The sequence below is a fragment of the Engraulis encrasicolus genome, chromosome 1, assembly GCF_034702125.1.
Source record: "Engraulis encrasicolus isolate BLACKSEA-1 chromosome 1, IST_EnEncr_1.0, whole genome shotgun sequence".
In the NCBI taxonomy this organism is placed as follows: domain Eukaryota; kingdom Metazoa; phylum Chordata; class Actinopteri; order Clupeiformes; family Engraulidae; genus Engraulis; species Engraulis encrasicolus.
Window position 1 is genome coordinate 27,168,187 of NC_085857.1, and position 26,831 is coordinate 27,195,017.

Below are 26,831 nucleotides of genomic sequence, written 5' to 3' on the forward strand. Positions count from 1 at the left end.
AAGGAAGCAACGTTAATGCTTCTCTTGAGTACCCGGTTCCTTGCGAGGGCCGCCAGTTAATCATCGGGCTTTGCCCTTCAACATCTGGCCTGGGCTTGGCTGGAGTTCTAGAACCTTTTATTCAGGAACAGCTGGCCTTTGTTAGCAACATTCTGATTCTGGAACCAGTCAGTTCCATTCCATTCCGGGCTGTTTCAGACTGTGTGTGCGTGTGTGCGTGTGCGTGTGTGTGTGTGTGTGTGTGTGTGTGTGTGTGTATGTGTGTGTGTGTGTGTGTAGCCATAGAGTTCAAGCTCGGCCTCTGTCTGTCTCGTGGGGCATTTCACCTCAAGGTTTTCACGCTTCTCACTTCCCCACATAACGCCCCTGCACACATCATGCAATATGACCTACACACACACACACATGCATGGACAAATAGGCTCACCTCACACGCAAACTTGGACACGCACAAGCACACGCACACAAACACGCACACACACACACACGCACATGCACACACACACACACACACACACACACACACACACACACACACACACACACACACACACACACACACACACACGGAAGCTGACAAGGGGGGACAAAGGGGTCAGTTGTCTCGGGCCGAGGGAGATGGGAGGCCCAAAATTGGGTCCTCATTACATTGTATGTATTGGGTGGGGGGCCCTTTCAGATGACTTTGTCCTGGACCCAGCCAAAGCTATAAGCGGCCATGAACACACAGCCACACACACGCACAAACACACACCCGCTCCCTCTCTCACCCACACACACAGGCAGACGCACCACACACAGACAAATGGGTTCACATAATGTACATACCAGTGGACATACAGTCTCTCTCTCTCTCTCTCTCCCTCTCTCTCCCTCTCTCTCCCTCTCCCTCTCCCTCTCCCTCTCCCTTACTTGTACATTTATTGCCACTTCGAGGGCCGTATATTACAGACCGGTGTGACATTTGCACTTAAACAAAATCCTAAAGCACTATATACGAAGGCTCCATTGAATGTTGTTGGGGATACACATAGCCCCTTGTTAAGCCCCCACCAAGTGTGGTATGTGTTTCAAATTAATAAATGTGAGTGCATGGTGTGTGTGTGTGTGTGTGTGTGTGTGTGTGTGTGTGTGTGTGTGTGTGTGTGTGTGTGTGAGAGAGAGAGAGAGAGAGAGAGAGAGAGAGAGAGGAGAGAGAGAGAGAGAGAGAGAGAGAGAGAGAGAGAGAGGGAGAGAGAGAGAGAGAGAGAGAGAGAATGTGTGTGTGCGTGTGTGTACAGTATGTGTGCCATAATCATATTAACCGCTTGCTGTTGCACCTGCTCACACAAAAGCTACTTTCTTCTTTGGAGGTCCGGATTGACTGACTTGGCTGCTGCCCCATACTTCGACATCCTTTAGTTCACACCTTCGCTAATATGAAGTCTGTCGGCTAAGCTATTAGGTCTGTACAAGGCTTGGATGAAAACTCAAGCCCGGGATTTTTTTTTTAGCCAAGACTGGTCCACCAATATTGAGAGGGACAATAAGGTCTTTGACAAAGTTTTAGCCATATCTAATATGAGCTATTTTGACCCCAAAAGACAATAATAATTAATATCTGATTACAGTATCTCGAAGAGGCCTGCAGTAGCGGCATGAGGACTGATACCATTGTGGGGAGGCATGCCTGAAAAAAAAAATCAACAGTTCACCCGAGCAGGTGCCCTGAATGCCATAATGCCAATCCAGCCTCTAGGTCAGGCTGTGCCTGTCCCTTATGTGGATGTAAACGATCAGGCAACATAGAATCGCTGGAATGTGTGGCAAGAGTTATACGAGCTATAGAAGGGACAGAGTATGTCCAAAGAGAGTAGAGAGAGAGATGTTCCATTGGCCCATTGTTTCCGGGTTCTATTATTGCAAGGGGGAGGGGGGGAAATCCCCCTTTAGGCAGACCTAGGCAGACCTAAGGACTGTTCTATTCAATGCTAGGAGTATTATGACACACCACTTTAGGCAGACCGGAACCTGGTCGTGTTAGGTGCCCATAGCAACCTATTACATTGGCATATCTCTATATACTTAAAGAATCTCTGATAGTATTATAGGCCCAAACAGAAACCGTAACCAGGGACGCCGACAGCTTTGACCAGGCCCAGGACAAAGTCATTCTCTCTCCCTACACCTCCATCCATGGCTAAAGTGCCCAGAGGCACTGAGCCCCACATTAGGGACTGTAACCTTTAGCTGTGAGTCTCTTTGGACAAAAGCATCAGCTAAGTGTAAAGCAATAATAAAAGAGTTTACATGTGTACGCTGAATACATGCCACCATTACTTTTCAATACCCCTTATCTGCACTTTCTGATACCAGGCAGAGTGATACAAGATATTTATCTGAAAATGTGGAAGCACTGGTATCGACAGAGATTCTTTAAGTATATAGAGATATGCCAACATAATAGGTTTCTATGGGCACCTAACGTGACCAGGCTCCGGTCTGCCTAAAGGGACGTGTCATAATGCTTTTAGAATGAATAGAACAGTCCTTAGGTCTGCTTAGGTCTGCCTAAAGGGGGATTCTCCCTCCCCCCCTTGCAATAATAGAACCCAGAAACAATGGGCCAATGAAACCTCTCTCTCTCTACTCTCTCTGGTATCGATGTCTGTACTGTATGTATCCTAAGGACCTGGTGTTTGTGATGCACCTGTCTGTTTTGATGTGTTTTTCTTTTCTATGGAACATTCTGAGTCTGCAATAAAGTGTTCGATACAATTCAATGTCTGTATATCTGTATCTGTAGTGAAGTATACTAGGGCTGTAACTATTGTATCGGACCGAGAAATCGTGATACACAGACTCACCATACTGTATCATGATATAAGGAGGCAGTATCGGGATACGCCCTTTCAAAGTTTTATTACCCATTAGTCCAGAAAACAACTTTATGATTTGATGTGATAGTGTATCCAAACTTCAGTGGAGATACATTTCAGAAATCGTGGGGTGTATCGAACCGTAGGTCAAAAATCGTGATACAAACCGAATCGTGAGTTGAGTGTATTGTTACAGCCCTACAGTATACTGACCAATGACAATAGGCTATTATTCAAATTTGCAAATGGATGCCAATGATTGGGGGCCTTCTAAAAACACCAAATATCTTCAAGAAGGCTTTTATAAATGACACGTTTTGTATGCAGTGTATTGACTACATTCGTTTTAATCAGTCTTACTGTATATTTACGCATGTCCATCATCCATAATGAGTCAAATTGCCCACCAAAGTAATGAGTGATTGTGAGAATCTCTTTTGGTGTTCAGAATGGGAAGAGCAGGAACCTTTCTTCAAGAAGACTTTGATAAATGACACACTTTGTATGCAGCGTATTGACTACATTCATTTTAATGTCTTATTTGGTGTTCAGAATGGGAACAGTAGAAACCCGCTGAAGGTGCTCTCGTTGAAGAAACCAACGATTCTGTGTCCTGCTGACAGGACCATGTTCACTTCATCTCCCTTCTCCAGTTGCAGAGTCAGACCGCTGGACAGGTAGGTGTAATCTCCGGCGGTGACCTCGTCTTCCAGCCAAATGAGCTGCTTTCCATTCTTATGCATCTCGATCAACATGGAGCCCGATTCCTCACAATCCATGACAGTGAATCTAAAATAGTAGACCCCTCGGAACGGAGCTGTGAAGAAGCCCGTCGTGCTGCTGTAGGCCTGGCCAACGTTGGTGATGACTTCTCTGAACACCACATTCAGGTCGCCATATTCGGCCTCTATAGAATCGGCCAGACCTGCGGAGAATGCCACCTTTGGTGCTTCTTTAACCACTTTGTTCAAATTCTCTTCTCGAGTCTCAACCGCTGCCAATATGGTCTTCACGGCGGCCAACTCTGCGTCTTGCGCTGCGTTCGCCATTTCCAGAGCTTCCGCCTTCATCTCGCTGCGCATGAGTCGTTCTTTCAGTGCTACATTTTTAGCCTCCAATCCTTTAACGTCATCCTGAGCGTATCTTAGCATAACCCTCAGCTCCACCACCATGTCTCTGAGCTCCTTTAGCTCAGCAGAGACGTCCAGGGCAGGGACTCCAACAGGAGCAGCAGCAGGAGGGGCCCCAGTACTCTGGCTCTCGGTCTGGAGGCCTCGAGTCTGTGCTCCACCCATGGACAGCAGCAGCATTAACAGTGAGATTGCAGCCCTCATCTTCAAGGTCGCTGTGACAGAAAAACAATACAATAATTGTGTACTACTAGCTAGGCCTACCTTCTTTTTACATAAGTGCCATAATTTATATTAAGTCCAATGTCAGAACAATGCCAGCTCAAAAACTGGCCAATATTGACAAGCAACAGTAATGTGTTGCCAAACAATGGTCTAATCTAAAGCAGTGTTTCCGAATCTTTTTTGTCCTGCATAGGCCTACCCCTTAAACAATTTTGTCACATCAGAATGCTATTGATATCTTCCTCTATCACAATATCATTATGTTTCAGACATTTGTAAGGCCTATTCATATTTTCCACATAGGCTACCCTCTGAAGTGTGCTCACGTAGGCTAGTGGTTCATGTATAGCCTAGGCCTACCTCACTAGTCTAAAGCCTAATAGGCCTCTATTGGGCCAAAATCTTACACACATTCCACACATAGGCCTATAGCCTACACTCAGTAGGCTATGCCTACTGCCTAGCCTACAGTCAAAGTGGCTAGCCTACATTTTCCCCAGCACTTGGTTGATTAGTGTTAATTTAGAGCCCTGCATATAAATTACTAAAAAAGTCTATAATAGGCCTATAGCCTAATATAAAATCATATAATTTATATAATATACCTGTAATATAACATAATATAATATAATATAATATAATATAATATAATATAATATAATATAATATAATATAATATAATATAGGCCTAATATAATATAATAGTCTATAATATAGGCCTGATATCATGTAATAGGCCTACAGCCTAATAGTAGCCTACTGGTCTTACCTTTAAGAACACGTTGTTTGTCACTTACTGTAGGCTAGTGTAGGCCTCTGACTCTTGAGTCTTCAACGGAACTGGCTGTTTTTGTTTGACCACACACAAACAAATTTGAGCCCAAACGTAGCGACCAGGGAGAGCATTTACTGCAGAACGGGCGCGCGCTACTCGCGTTTAGAACGGATTTAGCCAATGTCGGCCAGATTTGCCCAGTACCTGCTATCAATATCATTATCAGTGTGCTTGAGAAAGATAGCGAACGTTTCAATCAAGCTTTGAGTGTTTTACATGCAGTTCAAACCGCTTTGAAATCGAACGCACCATCTTCAACAACGCAGTAGCCTAGGCCCTACCTAATGAGGCCACGGAGACCAAATTAGCCTACTACACCGTTTCATTACATTGTTCACCTTCCAATAGCGCACAGCATTATCCAATTTCAAAACAGTCCCTTGGGACACTTTTCTTCCAGAGAAACAAAATTATAAACAAGAGTCAAGAAAGCCTGCCTTTCCCCTAGGATTTCAAACCAAACTTGATTTATTGCAGATATCATGTAATGGTTTTGAAATACTTTGAAGGCAGGCACATCCCTCACTGCGGTAGTAGTAGGTATATTAATCTCCATTCAATTGTAGGGACTGTCTGTTTTAACAGTCTTACACTGCCATCTACTGGTGACTTTGGGGTAGCACACTAAAAGCAACCCCACCACATACAATTATGTGTAGGCCTACATTTTTAAAAACTTTTTTAAAGGGACACTGTGTGAGATTTTTATTTGTTTCATTCATTCATTATGACTGGAAAAATTGCACTTTTCATACATGAAAAGGGGGATCTTCTCCATGGTCCGCCATTTTGAATTTCCAAAAATAGCCATTTTTAGCTGCAAAAATGACTGTATTTGGACCATACTAGAACATATTTGTTTATTACTTAGTAAACTTTAATGTAAAGATCAAATTTGGCAATAGGCAGCCCAGTTTCAATGAGCAGCATAGTTGCAGTACCTTTTTTGGCCATTTCCTGCACAGTGTCCCTTTAAGGTAATCGAGGGACATTCAATTTGTCATTGAATCTCTGAGAAGAACATATAGCCTAGGTGACACATTAGCTCTTGGAAGAACCCTGAGGGCCCCTTGAAGATTTCTTCGAGAGCCAAAGAATGGAAAGGTTATATGGGTAACTTTTTTTGGCGTGTGAGGGCCTTTGAAGCGTGTTCTGAGGACATGGGGGTTGTTCAAGTGGCCTAAATAATTTGTCACCAATAGGTTTCTTACAAAAACCTTTAGTTAGGGCCTACACCCAGAATAATAGTCGCAGAGTACAGATTTTAAGATTTTTAATGATTCCATAGACACAGTAATCTGTTGCGTTTTGAACGTGTTCACTTCTTAATGCAGAAAACAGAAATCAGCTCTGAAAGATTCGCTCACGTCTCTCAAGGTAGTCCCTTGAAAGACAAAATGTATTATTTTAAATAAATCAATACTTTTTTGAAGCACCTTCAAGATCATACATACTCTGCAACACCCCCCCTTTTTTTCTCAAAAAAAGAAAAATAAAGAACTTTATTGGTTAATTTCTCAGTTTCCCTGAGCACGTGGCTGTGATTTAAATCTTTTCACATTTCATCTCTCAGTTTTAGTTGTGATGAGGGAATCAGTGATTTGTCTGTGATGAGGGAATCAGTGATTTGTCATTGGAGAAGGAACATATAGGCCAGGGGTGCCTAATTGAGTGTGCGGCGGGCAAAAAAAAACCCAAACAAAAAAAAACAAAAAAACTGCACCTTATACCGGACTGATCATCATCGACGTTCAAATCTCTTCCGAGACTTGGTCTGACCAAGGACATAACAATTGACATTTCCCAAACAGCATGGTTGACCCGCCTCCCTTGGTTTGCTACTGGTTGTTTGCTTCCCTACAAAGTTGGAGGAGTTCCCGATTTCAGGAACTGAGGAACTATATTTGTATTGCTCCTGGCCTGACTAGAAGCAAAGCCGAAGGTGTACCACCAGTAGCAAACTAAGGGAGGTGGGTCAACAATACCGTTTGGGAAATGTTAATCGTTATGCTCTTGGTCAGACCAAGTCTCAGAGATTTTAAAAGTCTATAATAATAATGAGGCTAGGCCTGCCCAGTGTCATGGAAATAAGAGTTAGGGCAATCCCATTGACCTGGGTTCCATTTTTACACAAAGATGGCAGCTCCTGGGGACTTTGAAACACAAATCGCTATTGACATAGTTCCAAAATAGTTCCAGGAAGTGAGCTTTGGACTCAGAAAGTGCAGCAAAGGTAAATATAATTCATTTCTAGATTATTTTTTTCTTGTTATGTACCGGTTCTATCTTAGTCTCAAGCGGAAAGAAAGCCACTGCCTAGAATTATTTGAATCATGTAACCGACCGACTTCCTGTACCACGGATGTATCAACTCTGGGGTGCATTTCTCGAAGCCATAGTTGCTAACTATATTAGCTACTTTGTTGTTTGCAATGCAATTCCCCATTGACAACCACCAAAGTTGCTAACTGGCTAACAACTACGCTTTCGAGAAACGCACCCCTGAATCCCATAGCTCTGGGCCTACCCAGCTTCTTCACATGACATGGGCCACTAACTTCCCGTGGTGTGATCTCAAGGCAAACACAGACACACAAGACAGACACAGCAGACGGATGACAAGTTTCAAATATTTTTTATTTCTCAATTTTCATGTATGAAGTTTCAGTGGTTCCCACGGCATATGACGCAGCATGCAAACATGTAGGAGAGGAAAAAAAACAAACAAAAAAAACAAAAAATAAAATAAAAAACAAAAACTGTATAATTCAGACTGAAACCATTTTTTTTTTCATCTTTTGTTTTTTTAAAAGCCCTTAGCCCATCACCAGCACCACCACCAAAACACAACACGCCCTTCCGATTTTAGAATCCCGTTTTTCGTCTTCTCTCTAAAAAGAGAAGAAAATAAAACTCAGGAGGACGGACCTTTAAAAAAAAAAAGCAATAAAGATAGGGATAGCATTCATAGGCTACGTGTTTTGTAACAAATATTTTTCTGTACAAAAAAAATGTTTTCCCCTCGAAACGGCATCTGGCAGTTGTCAGGGACACAAGCTTTGCTGATTGTTTTTTTTTTTTAAATTAAGTTTTTTATTTTAAATTATTCATCATGTGACGCTGATCCAGAAAAAGATTATAATTGTTTTTTTATCACTATAAATGGTGAATATATGTAAGTGGAGTTACTTGTTTTTTTATTTATCATTTGTCCATACTTTTTTTTTCTTAAACATTAAACCAAAAAGAGGTTTGGCAACATCCACGTACTAATATGTTCATTTGTCATTGTCATTCATATTATATTAACATTACGATTCATATGTAAACAAGAGGCGCTCTTCAAAAATCGGATCTACATGCATACAGAAGAAAAAAAAATCAACAGAATAGAAAATAAAAGAAAGACAGAAAGAGAGAGAGAGAGGGAGAGAAAGAGAGAGAGAGAGAGAGAGAGAGAGAGAGAGAGAGAGACATCCTCCATATCATGCAATCACAGGATTTGAGACCCGCCTGTGTGACGTCGGGCTTCGGAGGGAAAACACAGAAGAGCCATCGTCGTGCAGCACTCGGAAACACAGTAACGTTTTACAGAGTTGACTCAACACTTGAGAGTGTAGGGCCAACACTAACGGTGTTAAATTGGACTCTCTAAAGCAGTGGTCTCCAATTATTTCCCCCTCCCAAGGGCCAAATTATGTAGCGCAAATGAGGCGGAGGGCCAAACAAATCGCCTGACTGTACGGCCACAGATAGCACATATGTGTTTTCATTTGTTCCAACCTCATGGCGGGCCAAATGTTTCCCGTGTTCAGTCCGGATCTGGCCCATGGGCCGCCATTTGGAGACCACTGGTGTAGGGCCAACACTAACGGTATTAAATCGGACTCTCTAAAGCGTTGCGTTAACGTTGCAAAACTCGGAACACAGTAAATGTTGCGCGTCGAGTTGATTCAACACAAAATCAGTAGGGTCGACGCTAATGGTGTTAAATTTGACCTTTTAAAGTGTTGAATGAATGAACGCAGCAAAATTTACGCGGGAAAAAAAAAAAACTCGAGACAACTGGCACGAGCGGGCACCACCGTTAACGTGCGTCTCTGGCTGACTCTAAGAAGCCCACGCACATCACGGGGCCCTTAGGTAGTCGCCGAGGTAGCAACGCGAGCTATTATTTACGCACGTTACCGCATTCTCCACAACGTAGGGTCTACAAAGTATCGCCCCCATTGACAATGCATGTCACACGACTCAAGTATCAAAAGTTGAGAAGACGCACCGGTCTAGCTATGCATTGATGCACAATGGCGGGTCAAGCCTTAGCACTGTATAGCCTTTGTGGATGCATCAACTATGTAAGTCGTCATATGCCCCCACACACACTGGCGGTCCATGACACGAGAGCATCCAGGCAAGCAAGTAACAACATCCAGAAAACAGTTAACGTGACTATTGTTTTTCGTATTATTCACGATGAGGTTTGTTTTCTTATCTTTTTTTTTTTTTTACCCTAGTCGCGCCCCCCTTTTTCCCTACAGTTTGTTTAAAAACAGTCGAAGCAAGACAGTCTCGTTAGTTTTATTTTTCGGACGTAAGGGGTGAAACGGAAGGCTTTTCGACCCGCTTTTGTGTTGATGCCATGTTTAATAAACATTACACACGTGGTTACAAGTCAAGCGGGCCCCTGTCTGTAATGTCTGTCAGTCACAACAACACAACAGCGTCCCAGCGTTCACATATAATATCCATATGCCTAATATACACATAAGATCACCCGTGCAATGCTGCCCCCAGCTGGGAGGTCAGAGAACTAGCCTAATCATGGAAAATAATACAGAAAGAAAAATACAGATTTTCTCTTGATGCCCATTTTTGGTTTGTTTCACAAACTAGGTGACGTTCGTGAAGGTTTCTCAAGTTGTGATAATATGTAGCTATTCAACATTTTTTTTGTCTTAAATAAGAGTGGAACAAAAAAAATTACTGTGTCCAAAAAAAAGGCTAATGAAAGTATACGTCAAGATGTTTCAAACTGATGGCACTATTCCTGTTACCTTTAATTAGTGGAAACCATTCACGGAAAAAAACCCCAACAAAAACAAAACAAAACAAAAAAAACAAGACAAAATCAAATTTACCAGTTACACAAAGAACGACCTGTCTCCAAAAAACAAAGAAGGTAAACGATACGCCTTGTTATGCGCACAAATTTAAATATTTAATTAAATCTTTTTTTTCTTCTTATTTATCTCTACTCTACAGAGCATCTGAAAGCAAGAGGGCAGATGGAGCTCCCTGACAATATAAATATAGCGTACAATCCCCATATTACAAAAAAGACATTTCTGTTGTTTTCTTTTAGCTCTTCAGTGTGTGTGTGTGTTGTTTTGTGTGCGTGTGTGTTTATGACAGAAACAGAAAAAGATAAAGTTTACGTGAGAGTGTGTTATTTCTAAAGCTAATGTCAAACCTGCAATGTTTTGCTGAGCCGTGTAGAGAGAAGCGCAAAAAAAGCAAATTGAAGAGACAAGGAAAAAAACAAACAAATCTGAAGTACTGCCTTTTGTCAAACCTCTGCAGCGTTACATCAATCACTAATATCCAGATGAAGCACGGTCTAGATCAGTGGTTCTCAACTGGAACAGTCTTGGGACCCACCATTTTCCACTCTCATTCGGTCGCGACCCAATTTTTTTAGCGTTCAAGTCAATTCAATGCAATTCTCAAAATGTAACCAAGACTCGAATGACTGGTTGCACGCTATCTATCTCGCATAAACATTCAGATTGTATTTATGACGACAGATGACAGGGAGTTCACTAGCCTATCAAAATAAAAGTTGTAAATTTTTGCAGGAAAAGTTGGATTTTTTTTTTTTTTAGAATTTCGTTTTTTACACCAAGGCCCCGCGACCCACCCATGACCCCTCCGCGACCCACTTTTGGGTCGCGACCCACCAGTTGAGAAACGCTGGTCTAGATTACTAATGGACAACCTGGATTCAGAAGTTTTACAATCCAGTGCCACATATTCCAAGTGATTACCAGTATTACCTGTCCAATAAGGAGAAACATCCTGTTGAATTGGACAGGGGAGGGTTGCTCAACAGTTAGCAACTTAGGTTGCTATGGTAAGTTGCATTGCAACCAAGTAAGTTGCTAACTTATTAGTAGCGATGCTGTTGAGAAATGCACCCCAGGTTAAAAAAAAACAAAAAAAACATTACGAATATATGGCAGTGGATTGTGAAACTCTGCATCCAGGTTGCCAATCACTGAAATATATAGTCAAATCAGCATCTTAAATAAAATAAAAAAAACAAACAAAAAACCCCACTAGAACTAGCTTCTGTCTGATTGGTTGGCACTTCATGCGCTGTCCTTTGTTTTGAAGTCGTGTTGAAATCAAGTACATCACATTCTCTCTTCCCCACCTAACTACTGTATATATATATATATTTATTTATTCATATTCATTTATTTATTTTAATTATTCCCTGTAGATAGATAGATCTTCCTCGCATAAAAAACAGACCAAAATAAATATTTTTTTTGAGATAATCCCTCCCCATCCCCTCAAAAACAACAGAAAAAAATCATACAGCACAATCATACGGCACCATCCAAATGCACATACACATACAATACACACACGCACGTACGCGCACGCCCATACATGTGTGGACGACGCGCACACAGAAATACAACTAAGCTTCCCTTTCCATATTTCTAAAACGCCTCGAAATGAAATGCTCGCTCAACGATAGAAAGCGGGTCCTCCGTTTCTTTTTTTTGTGTGTTAATGGGTCCTTGTGTTGAGTCCAACTACCTTGGTGAGAAGAAGGGATGAAAGAGAGGAAGAGGAAAGGGAGGAGGAGGAGGAGAAGGAGGAGGTGTATCACAATGACGTTGGCCTAACAGAGTTACAAGCAGAGGGGAGGAGAGAAAAAAAAAGAAAGAAAAAAAAGAAAGCAACTTCACACAAAACTTATAGAGGGCTTGGAGGGAGAGGCGGAGGGGAAAAAATGCGAAGACAAAATAACAAAAGAAAAAAAAATCCCTTGATTTTTTGTCATCTTTTTTTGTTTGTTTCTTGGTGAACACCTCTTAAGCAAATTGTCCTCAACAACAAAATGCAGAGGAGACGAGCAGAAGACGAGAGAGGAGACGGTGAGGGCTGGACCAAAAGGCAGGAGGCCTCGTCCATGGAGCGAGAGAGAGAGAGAAAGAGGGAGAGAGAGAGAAAGAGAGAGAGGTACAGAGAAAAAAAGAGAGCGAGAGCAAGATAGAGGGAGAAAGGAAGAGAGGAGGGAAGATCACACATCCACCACCATCTTTTTGTGAATGTCTAGACCGCCCACCACCTGCGAGAGAAGGAGACAAAAAAAAAAACAGAACACAAAACAAATCAGTGTTAGAAGTTGCCGTCAAGATCCGTCCACTTGGCGGCCATCTTGCCGACGCCTCGGCGCAGCCATTTTCAGGTAGTTATTTCTCTTTATTTTTCAACTGTTCATGAGCAGCATTTGCTTGCGAGATGATTGGATCAATGACAGCACAGCTCAGTGGGCAACTGGCTCTTTTTGCCACAAAAATGGGAGATGTGCAAGCATACACAATATTTGTCGTCATGAATCTCCCCCATTCATTTCTATTAGGGCTGCCCCGAAGAATATATAACCACTGAATATATCAAAGCTGTATTGAAATCGTGATATCAAGAGTGGCGATATGAGTATCGCGAAAACTACTTAATTTTGTTTTGTTTTGTTAAATCTTTTTATTTCAAAGGACATTCAATGCAAATACATTTTCTTTGTCTTTCATATACTTTACAAGTCCTTTTTGATTATTTCCCCATGCCCATCTCTTGCTATATATTCACCGCACAGAACTCCTCAAAGGATATTCTCCCGTCCCCATCCTAGTCTGTGCTGAGGATGGTCTAATCCTGACTACGCTACGCCAACACTGCACTACACTACCCATGCACCTTTACCCACCAGAGCTCCTAAAGCAGGGGTGGGGGACCTATGAGTGCGTTGCAATATGCGACCTTGCCTCCTCCACTTGCCTCCTCCACTTGCTTCTCGTCATGATGACATCACTGACGACAGCATTATATTTCAATATCTTGCAAAAGCTCAATTGTAAAGTCTTTTTCTCATTTGCAATTGGGATGGTGAATGAAAAACAGTCCCTCAAAAGTTGTTGTGGCGAGGCTGACAGCTGGGAAACTTTATCGTTTTCTCCACGGAGGAGGGGCCAGGAGGCGGGACGAGGAGACAAGCACAAGTGGAGGAGGCAAAGTCACATATTGGGATGCACCCAGAGTCTCGAGGGCCGTTTGCTGCCCTTGAGCCCATTTAATCCAGCCCCAGATGTAATTTCAATGCTATGCAGCTTCACATGAAATGTGACAAATTTCTGTCAAGGAATCTGGTAGAAATCCTGGATCGTTTTCATAGTACAGCCGTCGCAGGACTTTTATGGCCCTTGGAGGAATTTGAAGTGGCCCCTCGGATGAAAAAGGGTCCCCACCCCCGTCCTAAAGCATCGGAATTTAATTTCACTCACCGCACAGAACTCCTCGAAGGATATCCTGCCGTCCCCGTCCTTGTCGGCGTTGATGATGGTCTTGTCTACGATCTGCTGCAGCTGCGTGTCCTTGAGATTGTTGCCCACCATCATCTTCAGCACCTGGAACAGCTCCCCGTTGGATATGTAGCCGTCCTTATCCATGTCGTAGATGCGGAAAGCGACTGATGAAGAGAAAAAGAGATAGATGGGAGGGAGCGAGAGGGAGAAAAGAGTGAGTTTGTTTGTTTGTTTGTTTACATGTATGGCCAAATATGCAACTGTGGCTATTTCATGGCCAGTACAGGTAATAGAATTCGCCTCAAATTAAAAATCAACAATGATATAAATAATTGAATAAATACATTAAATAAGTTTGGTCACATCAATACATTTTAAAAAGTTCAAAACCTTTAAAAGGTGGGACCTTATTAAAAATACCAAAAATAGTGTCTTCTTTAAAAAACTGTTGTCTTTTGAGAAAAGAGTGAGAGAGAGAATAATGTTAATATGGACAGTTCCCTGCTGGATAATGTAGCCGTCCTTATCCATATCATATGGAAGGCGAATGAATAAGTGAATTGCCGAAGGAGAAAGAGAGGCATCATTGCGTAGACTTTAGACATCAGTTTGAGGAAACGGTGAAATACGTGGATGTCCAAGTGTAATTCAGAAAAGTCATAATTTTCTGCATTCATTTTGTGTGAACAACGTTGAATCTGACAGGAGCCTGGTTTAACCCATTGATGCCTGATGTTGCGTTGCGCAACATTGGCCCTGGCGCCTGGAGCTGCATTACGCAGCATTTAGGCTCATGAGATTTGAGACAACTTTATTAAAAATCCCTGTTTGTTTGAGATGAATGAACACATTCTATTAAAGAGGAGGGTCTTATTGTTTAAATGCAACTTAGGGCATATTTTTATGTGCTTCAGAAGCTGAGATATTTAGGTTTTTATAGGCTGAGGGCAGCTTTTCTTAAAAAGGGCTCAGGCATTCAGCACCCTTTTTTGCAGGTGCCTTAGGCGTCAATGGGTTAAACCACTTTTGGAAGCTGAACTCTACATCTCTGGGAACAGAGGAAGTGAGACAGTGAGAGACCGGAGTGCTGAACCAATGAGCAAAAATAGAAAAGGAAGTAAACAAACTAGAAAGCCCATATCAAAAAAGCTCTGGTGACCACAGAGCAAACTGTAATAATAGGAAGTCAGCTAACTGATCATAAACAAAGCATTTACAGATGTTTGTAAATGAACTTCAACTGCACAGTGGAATGGGAAACAACTTCTACTGGATGAGTTTTACGTGCATTTGCCTGCTGAACACTTCTACATCCAGTGGTATCATGCCTTCTGGTCTTTGGAGGACAAACTTCCAAGACCAATGCAACTGTGCTGTGTCGGCTGTGTCAATATAGTATTTTGTACTCATTTACAAACATTTGCAAATATTTTGTTGATAATTACTTCATCATTTATGAAGTGTTTATAAAACTTTTTACGGATAGTTATTCTAAAGTGTTACCAGTTCTTCTGCTGCCCTGTAGTCTACCTTGCCTAATGTATAATTCTATGCCCATTTTCACCATTTACATTTACATATTACATACCCTAGTTACACTTTACTTGACGCCGGCGTCATACGGATGACATAACGGTGTCATAATAGTCTCAAAACAGTGTCATGACTGTCATGAGCGAGTCATAAACATGGTGTCAATGTAAAACATTTCATGACGCATCATTAAGTGACGTTCGGTTATAGCAGACAGCCCTAACAATGTCAACTTTTCATGACCATCAAACATCTATGACATTGACAATGTTTATGACACAGGAATGATACTTAATATTATGCGCTAAAAATCACCAGGGCCGTAGGGCCGATACTGATTGTTTAATTAATGCACTCGCCAACTTGTTTTGGGCTTTTTGGATCGACTGAGGTGCCTGGACCAAGGATTTTTTCCCTTCTTTTTTGGATGAACATTGCCCCCTTCAAGAGCACAAGTTGTTTTTGAGGGATACTAGCAGCGCTCGGCTCTACCTACTCTTCCTTCAGTCCAACTCTCTAGTGGTCTTGTGCAGAATTATGATTGTACTAGTTGCTGTTTATGTGTGCAATGACGGTGCATGAACTCACAGCGTAGTTTCTGTTCCTTGTCTCCTTTCACGCTGAACTGGGACACCCCCTCAATGAATTCTGCAGAACAAAATAGCACAATGTAAGAGATAAGCATTTACATAACCTTACATTACATTACACTTAGCTGTGCACTATGCTTTGCGTAGCAATGTGGGGTTGGGTGCCTCGCTCAAGGGCACTTCAGCCATGGTGGATGAAGCTAATGTTAAAGTAATACTGTCCCATTTTTGGAAATAAGCTTATTTTACACCTCCCCTTGAGTTAAATCATAGGGTTTACCATTCTCCTGTACTTTCAACCGTTCTCGGGGTATGGCAGTGCAAATTTTACCTCCATGCTAGCAGTTAACATTGAGTCCTATGAGACCAGCTCACGGCTAACTGGTCTCATAGGACTCAATGTTAACTGTTAGCTTGGAGGTAAAATTTGCACTGTCATAACTAGAAAACAGTTGATAGTGCAGGAGAACGGTAAAAACCCTATTATTTAACTCAAGGGAAGGTGTAAGATAAGCTTGTTTCCAAAAATGGGACAGTATCACTTTAAGGGTGATATTTGAACCTGCAGCCCTCTGGTCTAAAAGGCCAGCTCTCTAACCATTCAGCCATGGTTGTCCCCATTATGTCAAGCATGAGTAATATGAGAAAGAGTGAAAACAATCACAAGGGCAAAATACTGGAAAGCAAACAATAACATGAACAGAAGTAAACAAAGAAAAGCTTAAATAAAGTCTTGTGGTAAGGGTAGAAAAAAAAAAAGTGTTTTACGTCATGTGCTTTACATTCTTTAAAAAAATGAGTTAGTTGTTCAGCTGTTGCTCAGTATTGACATAGCACTAAGGTACAGTTTGCTCAGTGTTGGTTTACGAGTTTATTGTTTATTGTACCATATGGCTCCGGTTGAGGCCTAGTAATCATTGGCATCATCATGGGCCATGGACCATAGGTCAGCACTGTAAATTCACAGCATTTGCCACCTCTGTCCCGAGAGAGACGGTGGCAAAATAATGCTTTTGTTTTCATTGCTAATAACCATTCTCTCAAGTCTGCTGGCTACTATTGTCGCATACAGGACGGTCTTCTGACGACAGCATTATATTTTACAGCCATATTTTGCTTCATAAGAACTGGTAGAAACCACCTGTCTGTTAGGCCAGGTAATCACTTTTCACACGAAAAATTGTTTTACATACTGTATTCAGATTTGTATCAACTGCTGGCATTCCATGATGAAAAACATTCTCGCAGCGAGTTTATATGAACAGCATTTTTTTCATTACGGTGTATATTTTGAAACAGGCATGCCACCGCGCAAACGATGTCACCCTACCTTGTGCCCCTTTAACACCACAAAATGTCCATTTAATAGGGTTAACACCATGTTGGCTAACAGCTAATTTTATTCACGTCCAAAACCAAGGCTGCAGATGTAAATATGGCAATTCAACTGGCAGTGGCCACCCTGTTAGCTGCCCCACCCATCATAATGATCACAGATAGACAATAACGTTAACACAACAGGGGGCAATATTGGGGAAATTATACTGGTGATTATACACCATGGACAACATGTTGAGATGGTAATCCCTAAGGCTGTAACGATATTGCATCGAACCGAGGTATCGCGGTACGCAGACCCACGAACCCCTATCGCGAAACTGCCTCGCAGAATCGCGATGCGCCCTTTAAAAGTTGTTACCAAAGTTCTTCCCTAAATCTCTGTTGTTACCCCTCAGTCTAGAAAACAGCAGCATAAAGGCAAATGTTTGCATATGCGCTTAAAAAAGACAAGTAGAAAAGGGGCGCACATGTGCGAGTAACACTTCCATTCATCCCTCTCTTATACAATGTTCCGTCCAACCAGCACGTGCATTTGTTATTATCAATTGCCTGAGCAACCTCCGTGAGACGAAACACTTGGAAACGTCGGAAGGTAAAGCACAGAAATGAACAACACACTCAAGAAGGCTTTATCAAACGTGTGAAGGTGTTAAGATTCATGCATGCGCCGATGCTGTTGAGTGGAGATAGACGTTGAGCAGAGAGAGAGAAAGAGAGCGAGAGAGCGAGATGCTCCGCCTGCCCAAATTCATAAACCACGCGACGCTCTATCAGGGAAGTGTCTGAAGTCGGGCGAACGTTGAGGTCGATGTGGATATTAATAGGCAGCGTTATTCTTCCCCGCATTGACCGCCTGCCAAGCGAAAACATGCTCCATTTCAGCCTGCATCCATTCCCGCTCTTGACAAAATGTCAAATCACAAAACCAAACAAAGGACAACGTGCCTGTTGCATAGTGAGAACATAGGCTAACTGAGTTTCGAGTTTTGTTTGTTTAAGCGTGCACGCGCTGCTGCACGATCAAAAAAGTTTAAAAAATATTAAACATCAAAATTAAGTGTTGCATTTTTGTAAGTAACTTTACACAACATGTTTCCTGACGAAATATGACCAGTGTTGTTTCAGTTAATGTTTGGATATTAATTGGATAATGTTTGATAATGTGAGACAGTTGTTAGACTAATAGGCTACCTACTGGAACCCTGACCCTTCTCTCTCCGTCTCTGTCTCCCTCACACACGGTCAGCATCTCAGCATCATATGATCTAAGCCTATTAATAAGAAGCCTACTTTTCCTTGGTGAACTAATATCCCTTATTGTGCTTTGATGTCAACACCTGGGGAACAGGTTGCAGTGGTATATCTGCAGCATCATTTAGGTACACCTACAAAATTAATGTAGGCAGGTAGGCCTAAATGCAAAAAGAAATCATATAGGCTATATAGCCTATATAGGCCTATAATTTATTTTCTTCTTTTTTTCCTTTAAAAATAAAATAAAATCGTGGGGCATATCGAACCGTGGGTCATATATCGTGATACAAACCGAATCGTGGGTTGGGTGTATCGTTACAGCCTTAGTAATCCCCAATCTTAATCCACACAGATCCGGACAAACCTTTGTGGGGGCAACATATGGACCGTCCAACACACATGGACAAAGAGGAGGGGTGGGGGCGGGGGCGGGGGCGGGGGGTGCTCGATGTTAAAGACGGACAGCAAGAGAGATGAAGACGAAAAATTTAAAAAAAAGTTGAAAAAGACAAGCATAGCAGTGGCGTGCACAGACCTTTTAGGGGGCTGCCTTCCAGCTGCCTTACTAAGCTATTGACTAGAGGCTATATATTAAATTAACTTTCAAAAAGGGCATTTTTGGGTAACACTTTATTTCAGGGACACATCTATTAGCACTAATACATACAATGTTCCTGTATAAGTAACTTGTAAGGCATGTACTAAGCAAAATCAAACATTTGTTAGGCATGTATTCGCAAATGTCTTGTTCATGCACAATAAGGGATTTATTACCAATTTAACCTTAGTAAGGACCTAGTAGGCCTTAGCGTTTGCTTAGTACATGCCTTACAAGTTACTTATGCAGGCATTAACATTGCATGTATTAGTGCTAATAGATGTATCCCTAAAATAAAGTGTTACACATTTTTTTTGTCCAGTAGTGCAAAGGGCCAGGTGCTTCAGCACCACCTCGTCCCTATCTGTGCACGCCTATAAAACAGAGTGTGTATATGGGGGCAAGGAAGCTGACAAGGGGGGACTAAGGGGTCAGTGGTTCCGGGCCCAGGGAGAGAGGGTGCCCAGAATTGGGTTTTTAACTCTGCCAAGGAGGTAATGTTTTCGGTCGCGTTGGTTTGTCTTTCCGTCTGTTTGTCAGCAGGGTGTGTGTGTGTGTGTGTGCGTGTGTGTGTGCGCATCCAGAACTGAGGTCGGTGTACCTTTGAAGTCCACCTCCCCGTTGCCGTCCGTGTCGAATATGTCTATGACCCGCTGCACCAGGGGGTTCTGCTGGAGCTCGGGCAGAGACATGAACTCCTCCACGCTGAGCGAGCCAGAGTTATCCAGGTCGAGCTTCTTAAAGCGCTTACCTAGTCTCTTAATCTCATCAGCGTCAACTATTAGGGGGGGGGAGAGAGAGAGAGAGAGAGAGAGAGAGAGAGAGAGAGAGAGAGAGAGAGAGAGAGAGAGAGAGAGAGAGAGAGAGAGAGAGAGACACACAGACAAAACAAAGATATCGATATTACTATAGAAAGTGTGTGATGGTAGCATAATCGTGGAGAAGACAGGAAATTGACAGTGACCGTAGTTTTACCATTCTACTAGTAACTTAGCACGGAAGTGCAAGGTGCATTTACATGTAACCTACAATATGCTGTGGCATGAAATACAGTCCATGGGTGACAAGGAGGTAGCTTCTCTACAGTGGAAATTGAGCTGATACGGGTCCTTTATCCAACCATCACTCAGTCGCAAATGTAGGCACGCATGCGCTCGCACGCACGCGCACGCACACACAGAAATACATGGATGGACGGACACACACACGCACGCACGCACGCACTGATCCTTGGTTCTAATGAGGCACCAGAACTTCTGACCCACATCGGAACCAGTTACTCCATTATGGCATTACCATCTCGCCACCACAGTCTGCACACACGTTCACTTCTCACACATACTGGCACAACTAGCACACATTCACTTCCACAAGCGCGCACACACACCAACAGAAACACACTCACTCCAGTCTGCACACACGTTCACTTCTCACACATACTAGCACACACACCAACGGAAACACACACACACACACACACACACACACACACACACACACACACACACACACACACACACACACACACACACACACACACACACACACACACAGAGTCAGACACCAGAAATGTCTTCCATGATTACTACTCCTTTTGCTCGCTAGCTAGTCAACACACGTGTGTGTGTACACAGACAAACACACAGTCTTAAAATCAAATGACAAACTGTACTGACTACATACTGTACGTCTAACACGAGAGCACGACGTCCACCAACATCCAACACATAAATGTATGAACACACACGTAGCCTATGGGTTATCCGGCGTGTGTCCATGGCTGCCTTGCCCTGTGTCCCGGTGTGGTGCTGAGAGAGCGAGGAGGAGCAGTCTGGTTTCTTGATGACGGATAGACCACATGAGAGAAAGAAAGAGAAATAAATAAAGAAAAGGTGGGAAGAATGGTGGAGGAGAGAAAGACAGAGGGAACGAGGGAGCAAGAGGTCCTTCAGTGGTGGTGCGTCTTGGTAGATAGCATGGTTGAGGTTGAGAGAGAGAGAGAGAGAGAGAGAGAGAGAGAGAGAGAGAGAGAGCAAAAGAGAGCGCTGGCAAAGGTAGAGAGAGGCCAAGACCTTTTACCTTACCCAGTTTCTTGTGTTGGCCGGCCATGTCTGTCCAGCCTCCATGCGTTGGCGCTATGCAAGTGGCTACAGGAGGGGGGGAGGATGAGGAGTTGACTGACTAACTAACTAGCTAGCCTCTGTAGCGGCCACATGGTCTGCCATACGGCTTTGGGCTTTCAAAGACAGGAGGGGGGTGGGGGGGGGGAGGGGAAGTTGGGCTAAGGATAAGCTCATTCAAGAACACGTCACCCACACGCGCACCCACACCCACACGTACTCGCCAACCCGTGATGTACAGACACGCTCACGTACCTAGTTGGCTTTACTAACTGTGTGTGTGTGTGTGTGTGTGTGTGTGTGTGTGTGTGTGTGTGTGTGTGTGTGCGTGCGTGTCTGTTTGTGTGCGTCTGTGTCTGCCTGTGTGTGTGTGTGTGTGACTGTCTGTCTGCGTGCCTGCCTGTCTGTCTGCGTGCGTCGCTGTCTATGTGCGTGTCTGTGTGCGTCTGTTTGCGTGCATGTGTGTGTTTGTCTGTCTGCGTGTGTGTGTGCGTATCCCCGTGCGTGTCTGTCTCAGTTTGTGTGTGTGTGTGTGTGTGTCTGTGTCTCAGTGTGTGTAGGTGTGTCTGTCAGTCTGCGTGCGTGCGTCTGTCTGCGTGTGTGTGTGTGTCTGTCTGCGTGTGTGTGTGTGTCTGTCTGCGTGTGTGTGTGTGTCTGTCTGCGTGTGTGTCTGCGTGTGTGTGTGTCTGTCTGCGTGTGTGTGTGTGTCTGTCTGCGTGTGTGTGTGTGTCTGTCTGCGTGTGTGTGTGTGTGTGTGTCTGTCTGCGTGTGTGTGTGTGTGTGTGTGTGTGTGTGTGTGTCTGCTTGTGTGCGTGTCTGCTTGTGTGCGTGTGTGTCTGCGTCTATGCACGTGTATGTGTCTGCCTGCATTGCTCTCTCTGTCTCCGTCTGTCTGTCTTTCTCTGTCCAATCTCTTCTTCGCATATTCTTACACAATCCCTGTCTCTCTTACTCTTCCCCAGGCAGATACAAACAGACCTACTCTTTGCCCCCTACTTTGCACTGTGTGTGTGTGTGTGTGTGTGTGTGTGTGTGTGTGTGTGTGTGTGTGTGTGTGTGTGTGTGTGTGTGTGTGTGTGTGTGTGTGTGCGTGTGCGTGCGTGCGTGCGTGCTGTTCTTGCCGTCACACTTGCTCCCAGCATCCACTGCGTTTGTGCACGCTAGCGTAGCCTACTCTGGTGCTGGCTGTCAGCATCTTCCCTCTACTGGGTCAGTGACTCGGTGTGGGCAGAAGAAGGCAGCCAATGAGGAAAGAGAAGGAAAAAAGAGGGATGAGGGTAAAAAAAGAAGAAATCAAAGCCTGAGGCGCCAATGGGGAGGAAATATGTACGGAAGCCCGGAGGGCTCATGTTTAAAGTATTCGCGCCAGATGGGACGACATATTTCTGGTCGACGCTGGCCTTAGGGCTCTCTCTTGTAAGAATCTGGAAGCGGAGCTGCGACTTGAGGTCCATTTGTGCTGAACAGTAACTGTGACTAAATGCCTGCTGTTTGTCTGTCTGCAGAGGCGGAAGGCTAGAGGTGTTTAGAAAGTGTGTGTGTGTGAGTGTGAGTGTGTGTGTGCGTGTGAGAGTGAGTGAGTGAGTGAGTGAGTGAGTGAGTGAGTGAGTGAGTGAGTGAGTGAGTGAGTGAGTGAGTGAGTGAGTGAGTGAGTGAGTGAGAGAGAGAAAGTGTCAAAAAGCTACCTGAGACAGTGAAGAAGAACAAGAAAGTTTCAAGAAAGGGCTGGATTAAGGGCCGGATTAAGATGGCCCAGGGACCCTATGCTACAGGTGGGACCCCTTCTGTGGGCCCCCATGGAAGGCAAATTTCCTAACTATTCCATAGACTGAGTCATAATTACGAGCTAGGAATTAAGGACAACATGTCTGCCAACTGTGGAGAGAAGAATCAACGAGATATAAAACTATACTCGACAGGACAGATTAATTTTTCTATATTGCATCTTGTTAGAATTCTGTAATTTTTGACTTTTGGACAATCAGGGCCCCTATCCCCTGGCAGATGGGGGCCTAGATAGGCTGCAGCTATTTCCCTGCACTGCCTTGCACATCCCCGTATACACAGACAGGCTTGAAGTAGATAGTGACCTGCCTTCACCCGCACGTCAATGAAGAGAGAGCGGAGAGAGAGAGCGAGAAAGAGAGAGAGAGAGCGAGAAAGAGAGAGAGAGAAGGAGAGTGAGAGGGAAGTGTAGTCTGTCTAGCACTAAGTCTTCGTGCATCAGTGAAGGTCCGTGTAGAACTGCGCGTCTACATCAACAGTCCCCAAAAACCCCAAACCGTGACACGCAAAAGTATAAAACTTCAATTTAAATTAATTATGTATTTAAATTTAAATAATGCAGTTTTCATTAAAAAACACAGTGCTCCCTCTCTCTCTAAAGGTTTCTCATGCATGATTAAGTGGGTTTCTTTGGAGTATTTAAATATTTGATGTTTTCAATCTCAGGTTTTTATGAGATTTCCACACTGACTAATAAGTCAAGTCACGTGTTACTACAGCTACAAGATATTGGTCTTTTTTTTCCATTTTCCCACACCTCACCTTCGTGTTCCTCCTCAGTTCATGCCCCGGCCTTTGATCACACACGTTTCAATTTTAATTCAATTTCGTAATAGTCTACTAAGGCTTCTGAATATGTGATCTATTGTTCTTCCACTACTTACACTATGACTACGACTACAAGATATTTCTCTTTTTTTATTTGATCATCTTTTTTTCTTTTTTTTTTTTACACCTAACCTCAACGAGTTGATACCCCTAACTTTGATACACCATGTACAAAATTGAATTAAGACTGGAATGTGACAAGTCGTGTAAAAATAACACATAACTACTTAATCTAATTATTTCCATGCTTCATATTATTCTTCCACTACCTACACTATACAAAGTGCGAGGACCGCTGTCCTCTAGAAATGATGGCTAGGTCATATCATTAAGAGTTATCCACCGTGACTACTTCACTACAGACACCAGGAGACTCCCATATAAGGTTACCCACAATGCCTCAGAATACTGATGCTCAAAGCCAAACCTCATGGGACATTGTAGTGCAAGAATTGTCTGAAATGTACAGAATGAAAATAGTTCAATCAAGAAGTCATGCCCATTTAGGAGACTAGAACTGATCCTACGTTTAATTTGTTACATTGGTCACAGGCAAGAACGAATCATCCTGGTTGCCATATTGAAACTCTTCACTGCTGCTACTGTCACTACTCACATGGCCCCAAGGGGGAGCACTTTAAGACAGCTCCTTGCGTGAAAGTGTTGAGGTATTCACAAACATGTGACTTTGAATGCATTGTGCGTGTGTGTGTGTGTTGTCTTGTGTGTGTCTTGTCTCGTGTGTGTGTGTGTGTGTGTGTGTGTGTGTGTGTGTGTGTGTGTGTGTGTGTGTGTGTGTGTGCGTGTGCGTGTGCGTGTGCGTGCAGCACCTGCATAGCTGGTTTGGGGTATTTTATGACCGTTTAAATATACACAGAGTTATACGTGTTCACAAAAGTGTGCATGTGTGCACGCGCATGTGCGTGTGCGCGCATGTAATACAGAGCCTTGGGAGATCTCTCAGTGCAACATGCCATTATTGTATACCAAAGTGTTTGGGGGACAAGCTGACTCGGACATCTATCTTGTTCGTGCATCACGAGTTTGCATGTTAGCACGTGCTCCACAATGCCCTGTGACATGTTAGATGTAGGGGGTGTTTTTGGTCTGGGCACAATATTGCCAATCGCTGCTCTTGGCAAAAGCTAAGATGCTGAAATGGTGCTTTACTTACAGGTTAGGGATTTGTTTTGGTCGGGGCACAGCAGAGCATTTTTCGCATTTAGCAACAGATATTCGCTGTGCTGTGGCAACAGAAATTCACCAGGGCGGCGGGAAAACTGTGCAAACCTGGTCACGTGACAAAAAAGCGCTTTCCCGTGGCGTTGAGAAGCACGACTTAATACGCAAAGTTGTTGCACCTCAACACGGATTGCACTAGCACAGAATAATTACTCCAAAGAGGGTGGAGTAATAAAGAGGATTAACAACACGCCCACCTAATGCAAAAGGGTGTTCTCAAGTTGGGTCTCCTAATGGGATGTTGTCTCCTCCTTCTTCTATTTTTGAGGTGTTTGAATGAGAAGTGCGCTACCAGCATCTACAGCGCTAAGGGGACTCCATTTATTCTCAACCTCAGGACTCTGAAGGTCTCCTAACCGAAGGTCTCCTAAAGGGGCGTTCACCCGACATAAAGTGGATACCAGAAATGAACTAGAACGACTTATCTCTGTCTATAAGATCTCTGATTACGCCTTTGCATGATGCCAGCCTGCTCAGCGTGCTTCATACCTGTCGAGTAACACCTGTCTACAGAATGTTAATGAGCTCTATGGTTGTGTGCGCACACGTGGACTACAGACACCCCATATGAGCTCCACAAGTTTTTCTTCTGTAATGATTTAACTGCAGTCTGTTCTTTCTCTTCCTCTCTCTGGTGCTCTCTCACACATAAAATTGTGTGATAAAACATACATTGACATTTGCACACTTCATCTTTCTTTCTTGAATGTTTCATCAACACCTCTTGCTCATCTTGCTTGCATCATCCTACAGTGTAGTGTACTCACAGTTTCCATAGTGTAGTGGTCATCACGTACGCCTGACACGCGAAAGGTCTCCAGTTAGAAACTGAGTGGAAACAATGGGCTTCAAGGGCAGTCATGGGTAAGCGGTGAGAGCGTCAGACTTGTAGCCCAAATGTTGCTGGTTCGACTCCCGACCCGCCAAGTTGGTGGGGGGAGTAATTAACCAGTGCAACCCCATCCTCCTTCATGACTGAGGTACCTTGAGCATGGTACCGTCCCGCCACACAACTCCCTTAAGGAGTCATTGGGGGCTGCCCCTTGCACGGGTGAGGCATAAATGTAATATAAATGCAATTTCAGTGTGTGCAGAGTGAAGTGTTCACTTGTGTGCTGTAGAGTGCCGTGTCACAATCACAATGGGAGTTGGAGCTTCCCCCCAGTTGGGCTTTGTTCTTCCTCTTCTTTCTTCTATACAACTTCTCTTTTACTCCTGTCTCTCGTCTTCCCTCTGACTTTCTCTCTACATGTCTTCTTCACTTTCATCACTCATCTCGCTTCAACACTGCAGTCATAAACACACTCATTCTCACACACCTTTCTTACTCTTTACCCTTTCCTGCCCTTCGCTCTCCATTTCTTCTGCACTTCTCCCTCATCTTGCTGTAGTGAGCATCTTTTTGATAAACACTCACCCGCACTTGTACTCTTAGACACTCCCATCCGTCTTTCTCTCTCTAGTCTTTTCATCTGTCTTTCTCTCAGAATTTCACTTCCGCTTCCTCTCCTCCCTCATCTCACTGTAGTGAGCATCTTTTTGATAAACGCATTAGGGCTGCACAATTAATCGAAAAATAATCAAAATCGTGATAAATAGTGAAATCGAACTCATGATTTTAATCGTGATTTAATCGTGGCAATAGTGACCTACTTTTGAGAGCGTCATTGAAGCCAGAACATACTGACAGGCTGGTGTTTCTGGCCAGAAATCTGTCCACTTAAGTTTCATGCTATTGCCTTTACATAATTATTACAATTAATTTTATTTTGCTCATCCCGTATGTAATTCATTCTTGGTTATATTTCATCTTGTTACAATTTTCAAAAAAAATCAGCAAAAATCAATAATCGTGATTAATAATCGTGATTATGATTTTGACCAAAATAATCGTG

General features: G+C 43.3%; 2 protein-coding genes across 2 annotated transcripts in view; both read right to left on the minus strand.

Moving 5' to 3' along the window:
- Positions 1-3,187: 3,187 nt before the first annotated feature.
- On the minus strand, positions 3,188-5,102 carry LOC134449498 (multimerin-2-like). The gene is made up of 2 exons (XM_063199473.1): positions 4,983-5,102; positions 3,188-4,203 (listed from the first exon to the last, which is right to left on the minus strand). Exon 2 carries the CDS (start codon positions 4,190-4,192, stop codon positions 3,407-3,409), a length of 786 nt encoding a protein of 261 aa, XP_063055543.1. The 5' UTR covers positions 4,193-4,203; positions 4,983-5,102; the 3' UTR covers positions 3,188-3,406.
- A 2,564-nt stretch (positions 5,103-7,666) lies between these two features.
- ppp3r1b (protein phosphatase 3 (formerly 2B), regulatory s1ubunit B, alpha isoform, b) overlaps positions 7,667-26,831 on the minus strand; it is a 58,704-nt gene continuing 39,539 nt past the window's right edge. The window contains exons 3-6 of the mRNA XM_063199485.1: positions 19,563-19,739; positions 15,767-15,826; positions 13,625-13,809; positions 7,667-12,411 (exon numbers count right to left, since the gene is read on the minus strand). Coding sequence (XP_063055555.1) covers positions 12,364-12,411; positions 13,625-13,809; positions 15,767-15,826; positions 19,563-19,739 — 470 coding nt within the window. The 3' untranslated portion in view covers positions 7,667-12,363. The remainder of the gene's footprint in view (positions 12,412-13,624; positions 13,810-15,766; positions 15,827-19,562; positions 19,740-26,831) is intronic.

Excerpts from the sequence above, each read along its gene's own strand:
- LOC134449498 (XM_063199473.1), bottom strand. The coding sequence starts at position 4,192 with ATGAGGGCTGCAATCTCACTGTTAATGCTGCTGCTGTCCATGGGTGGA.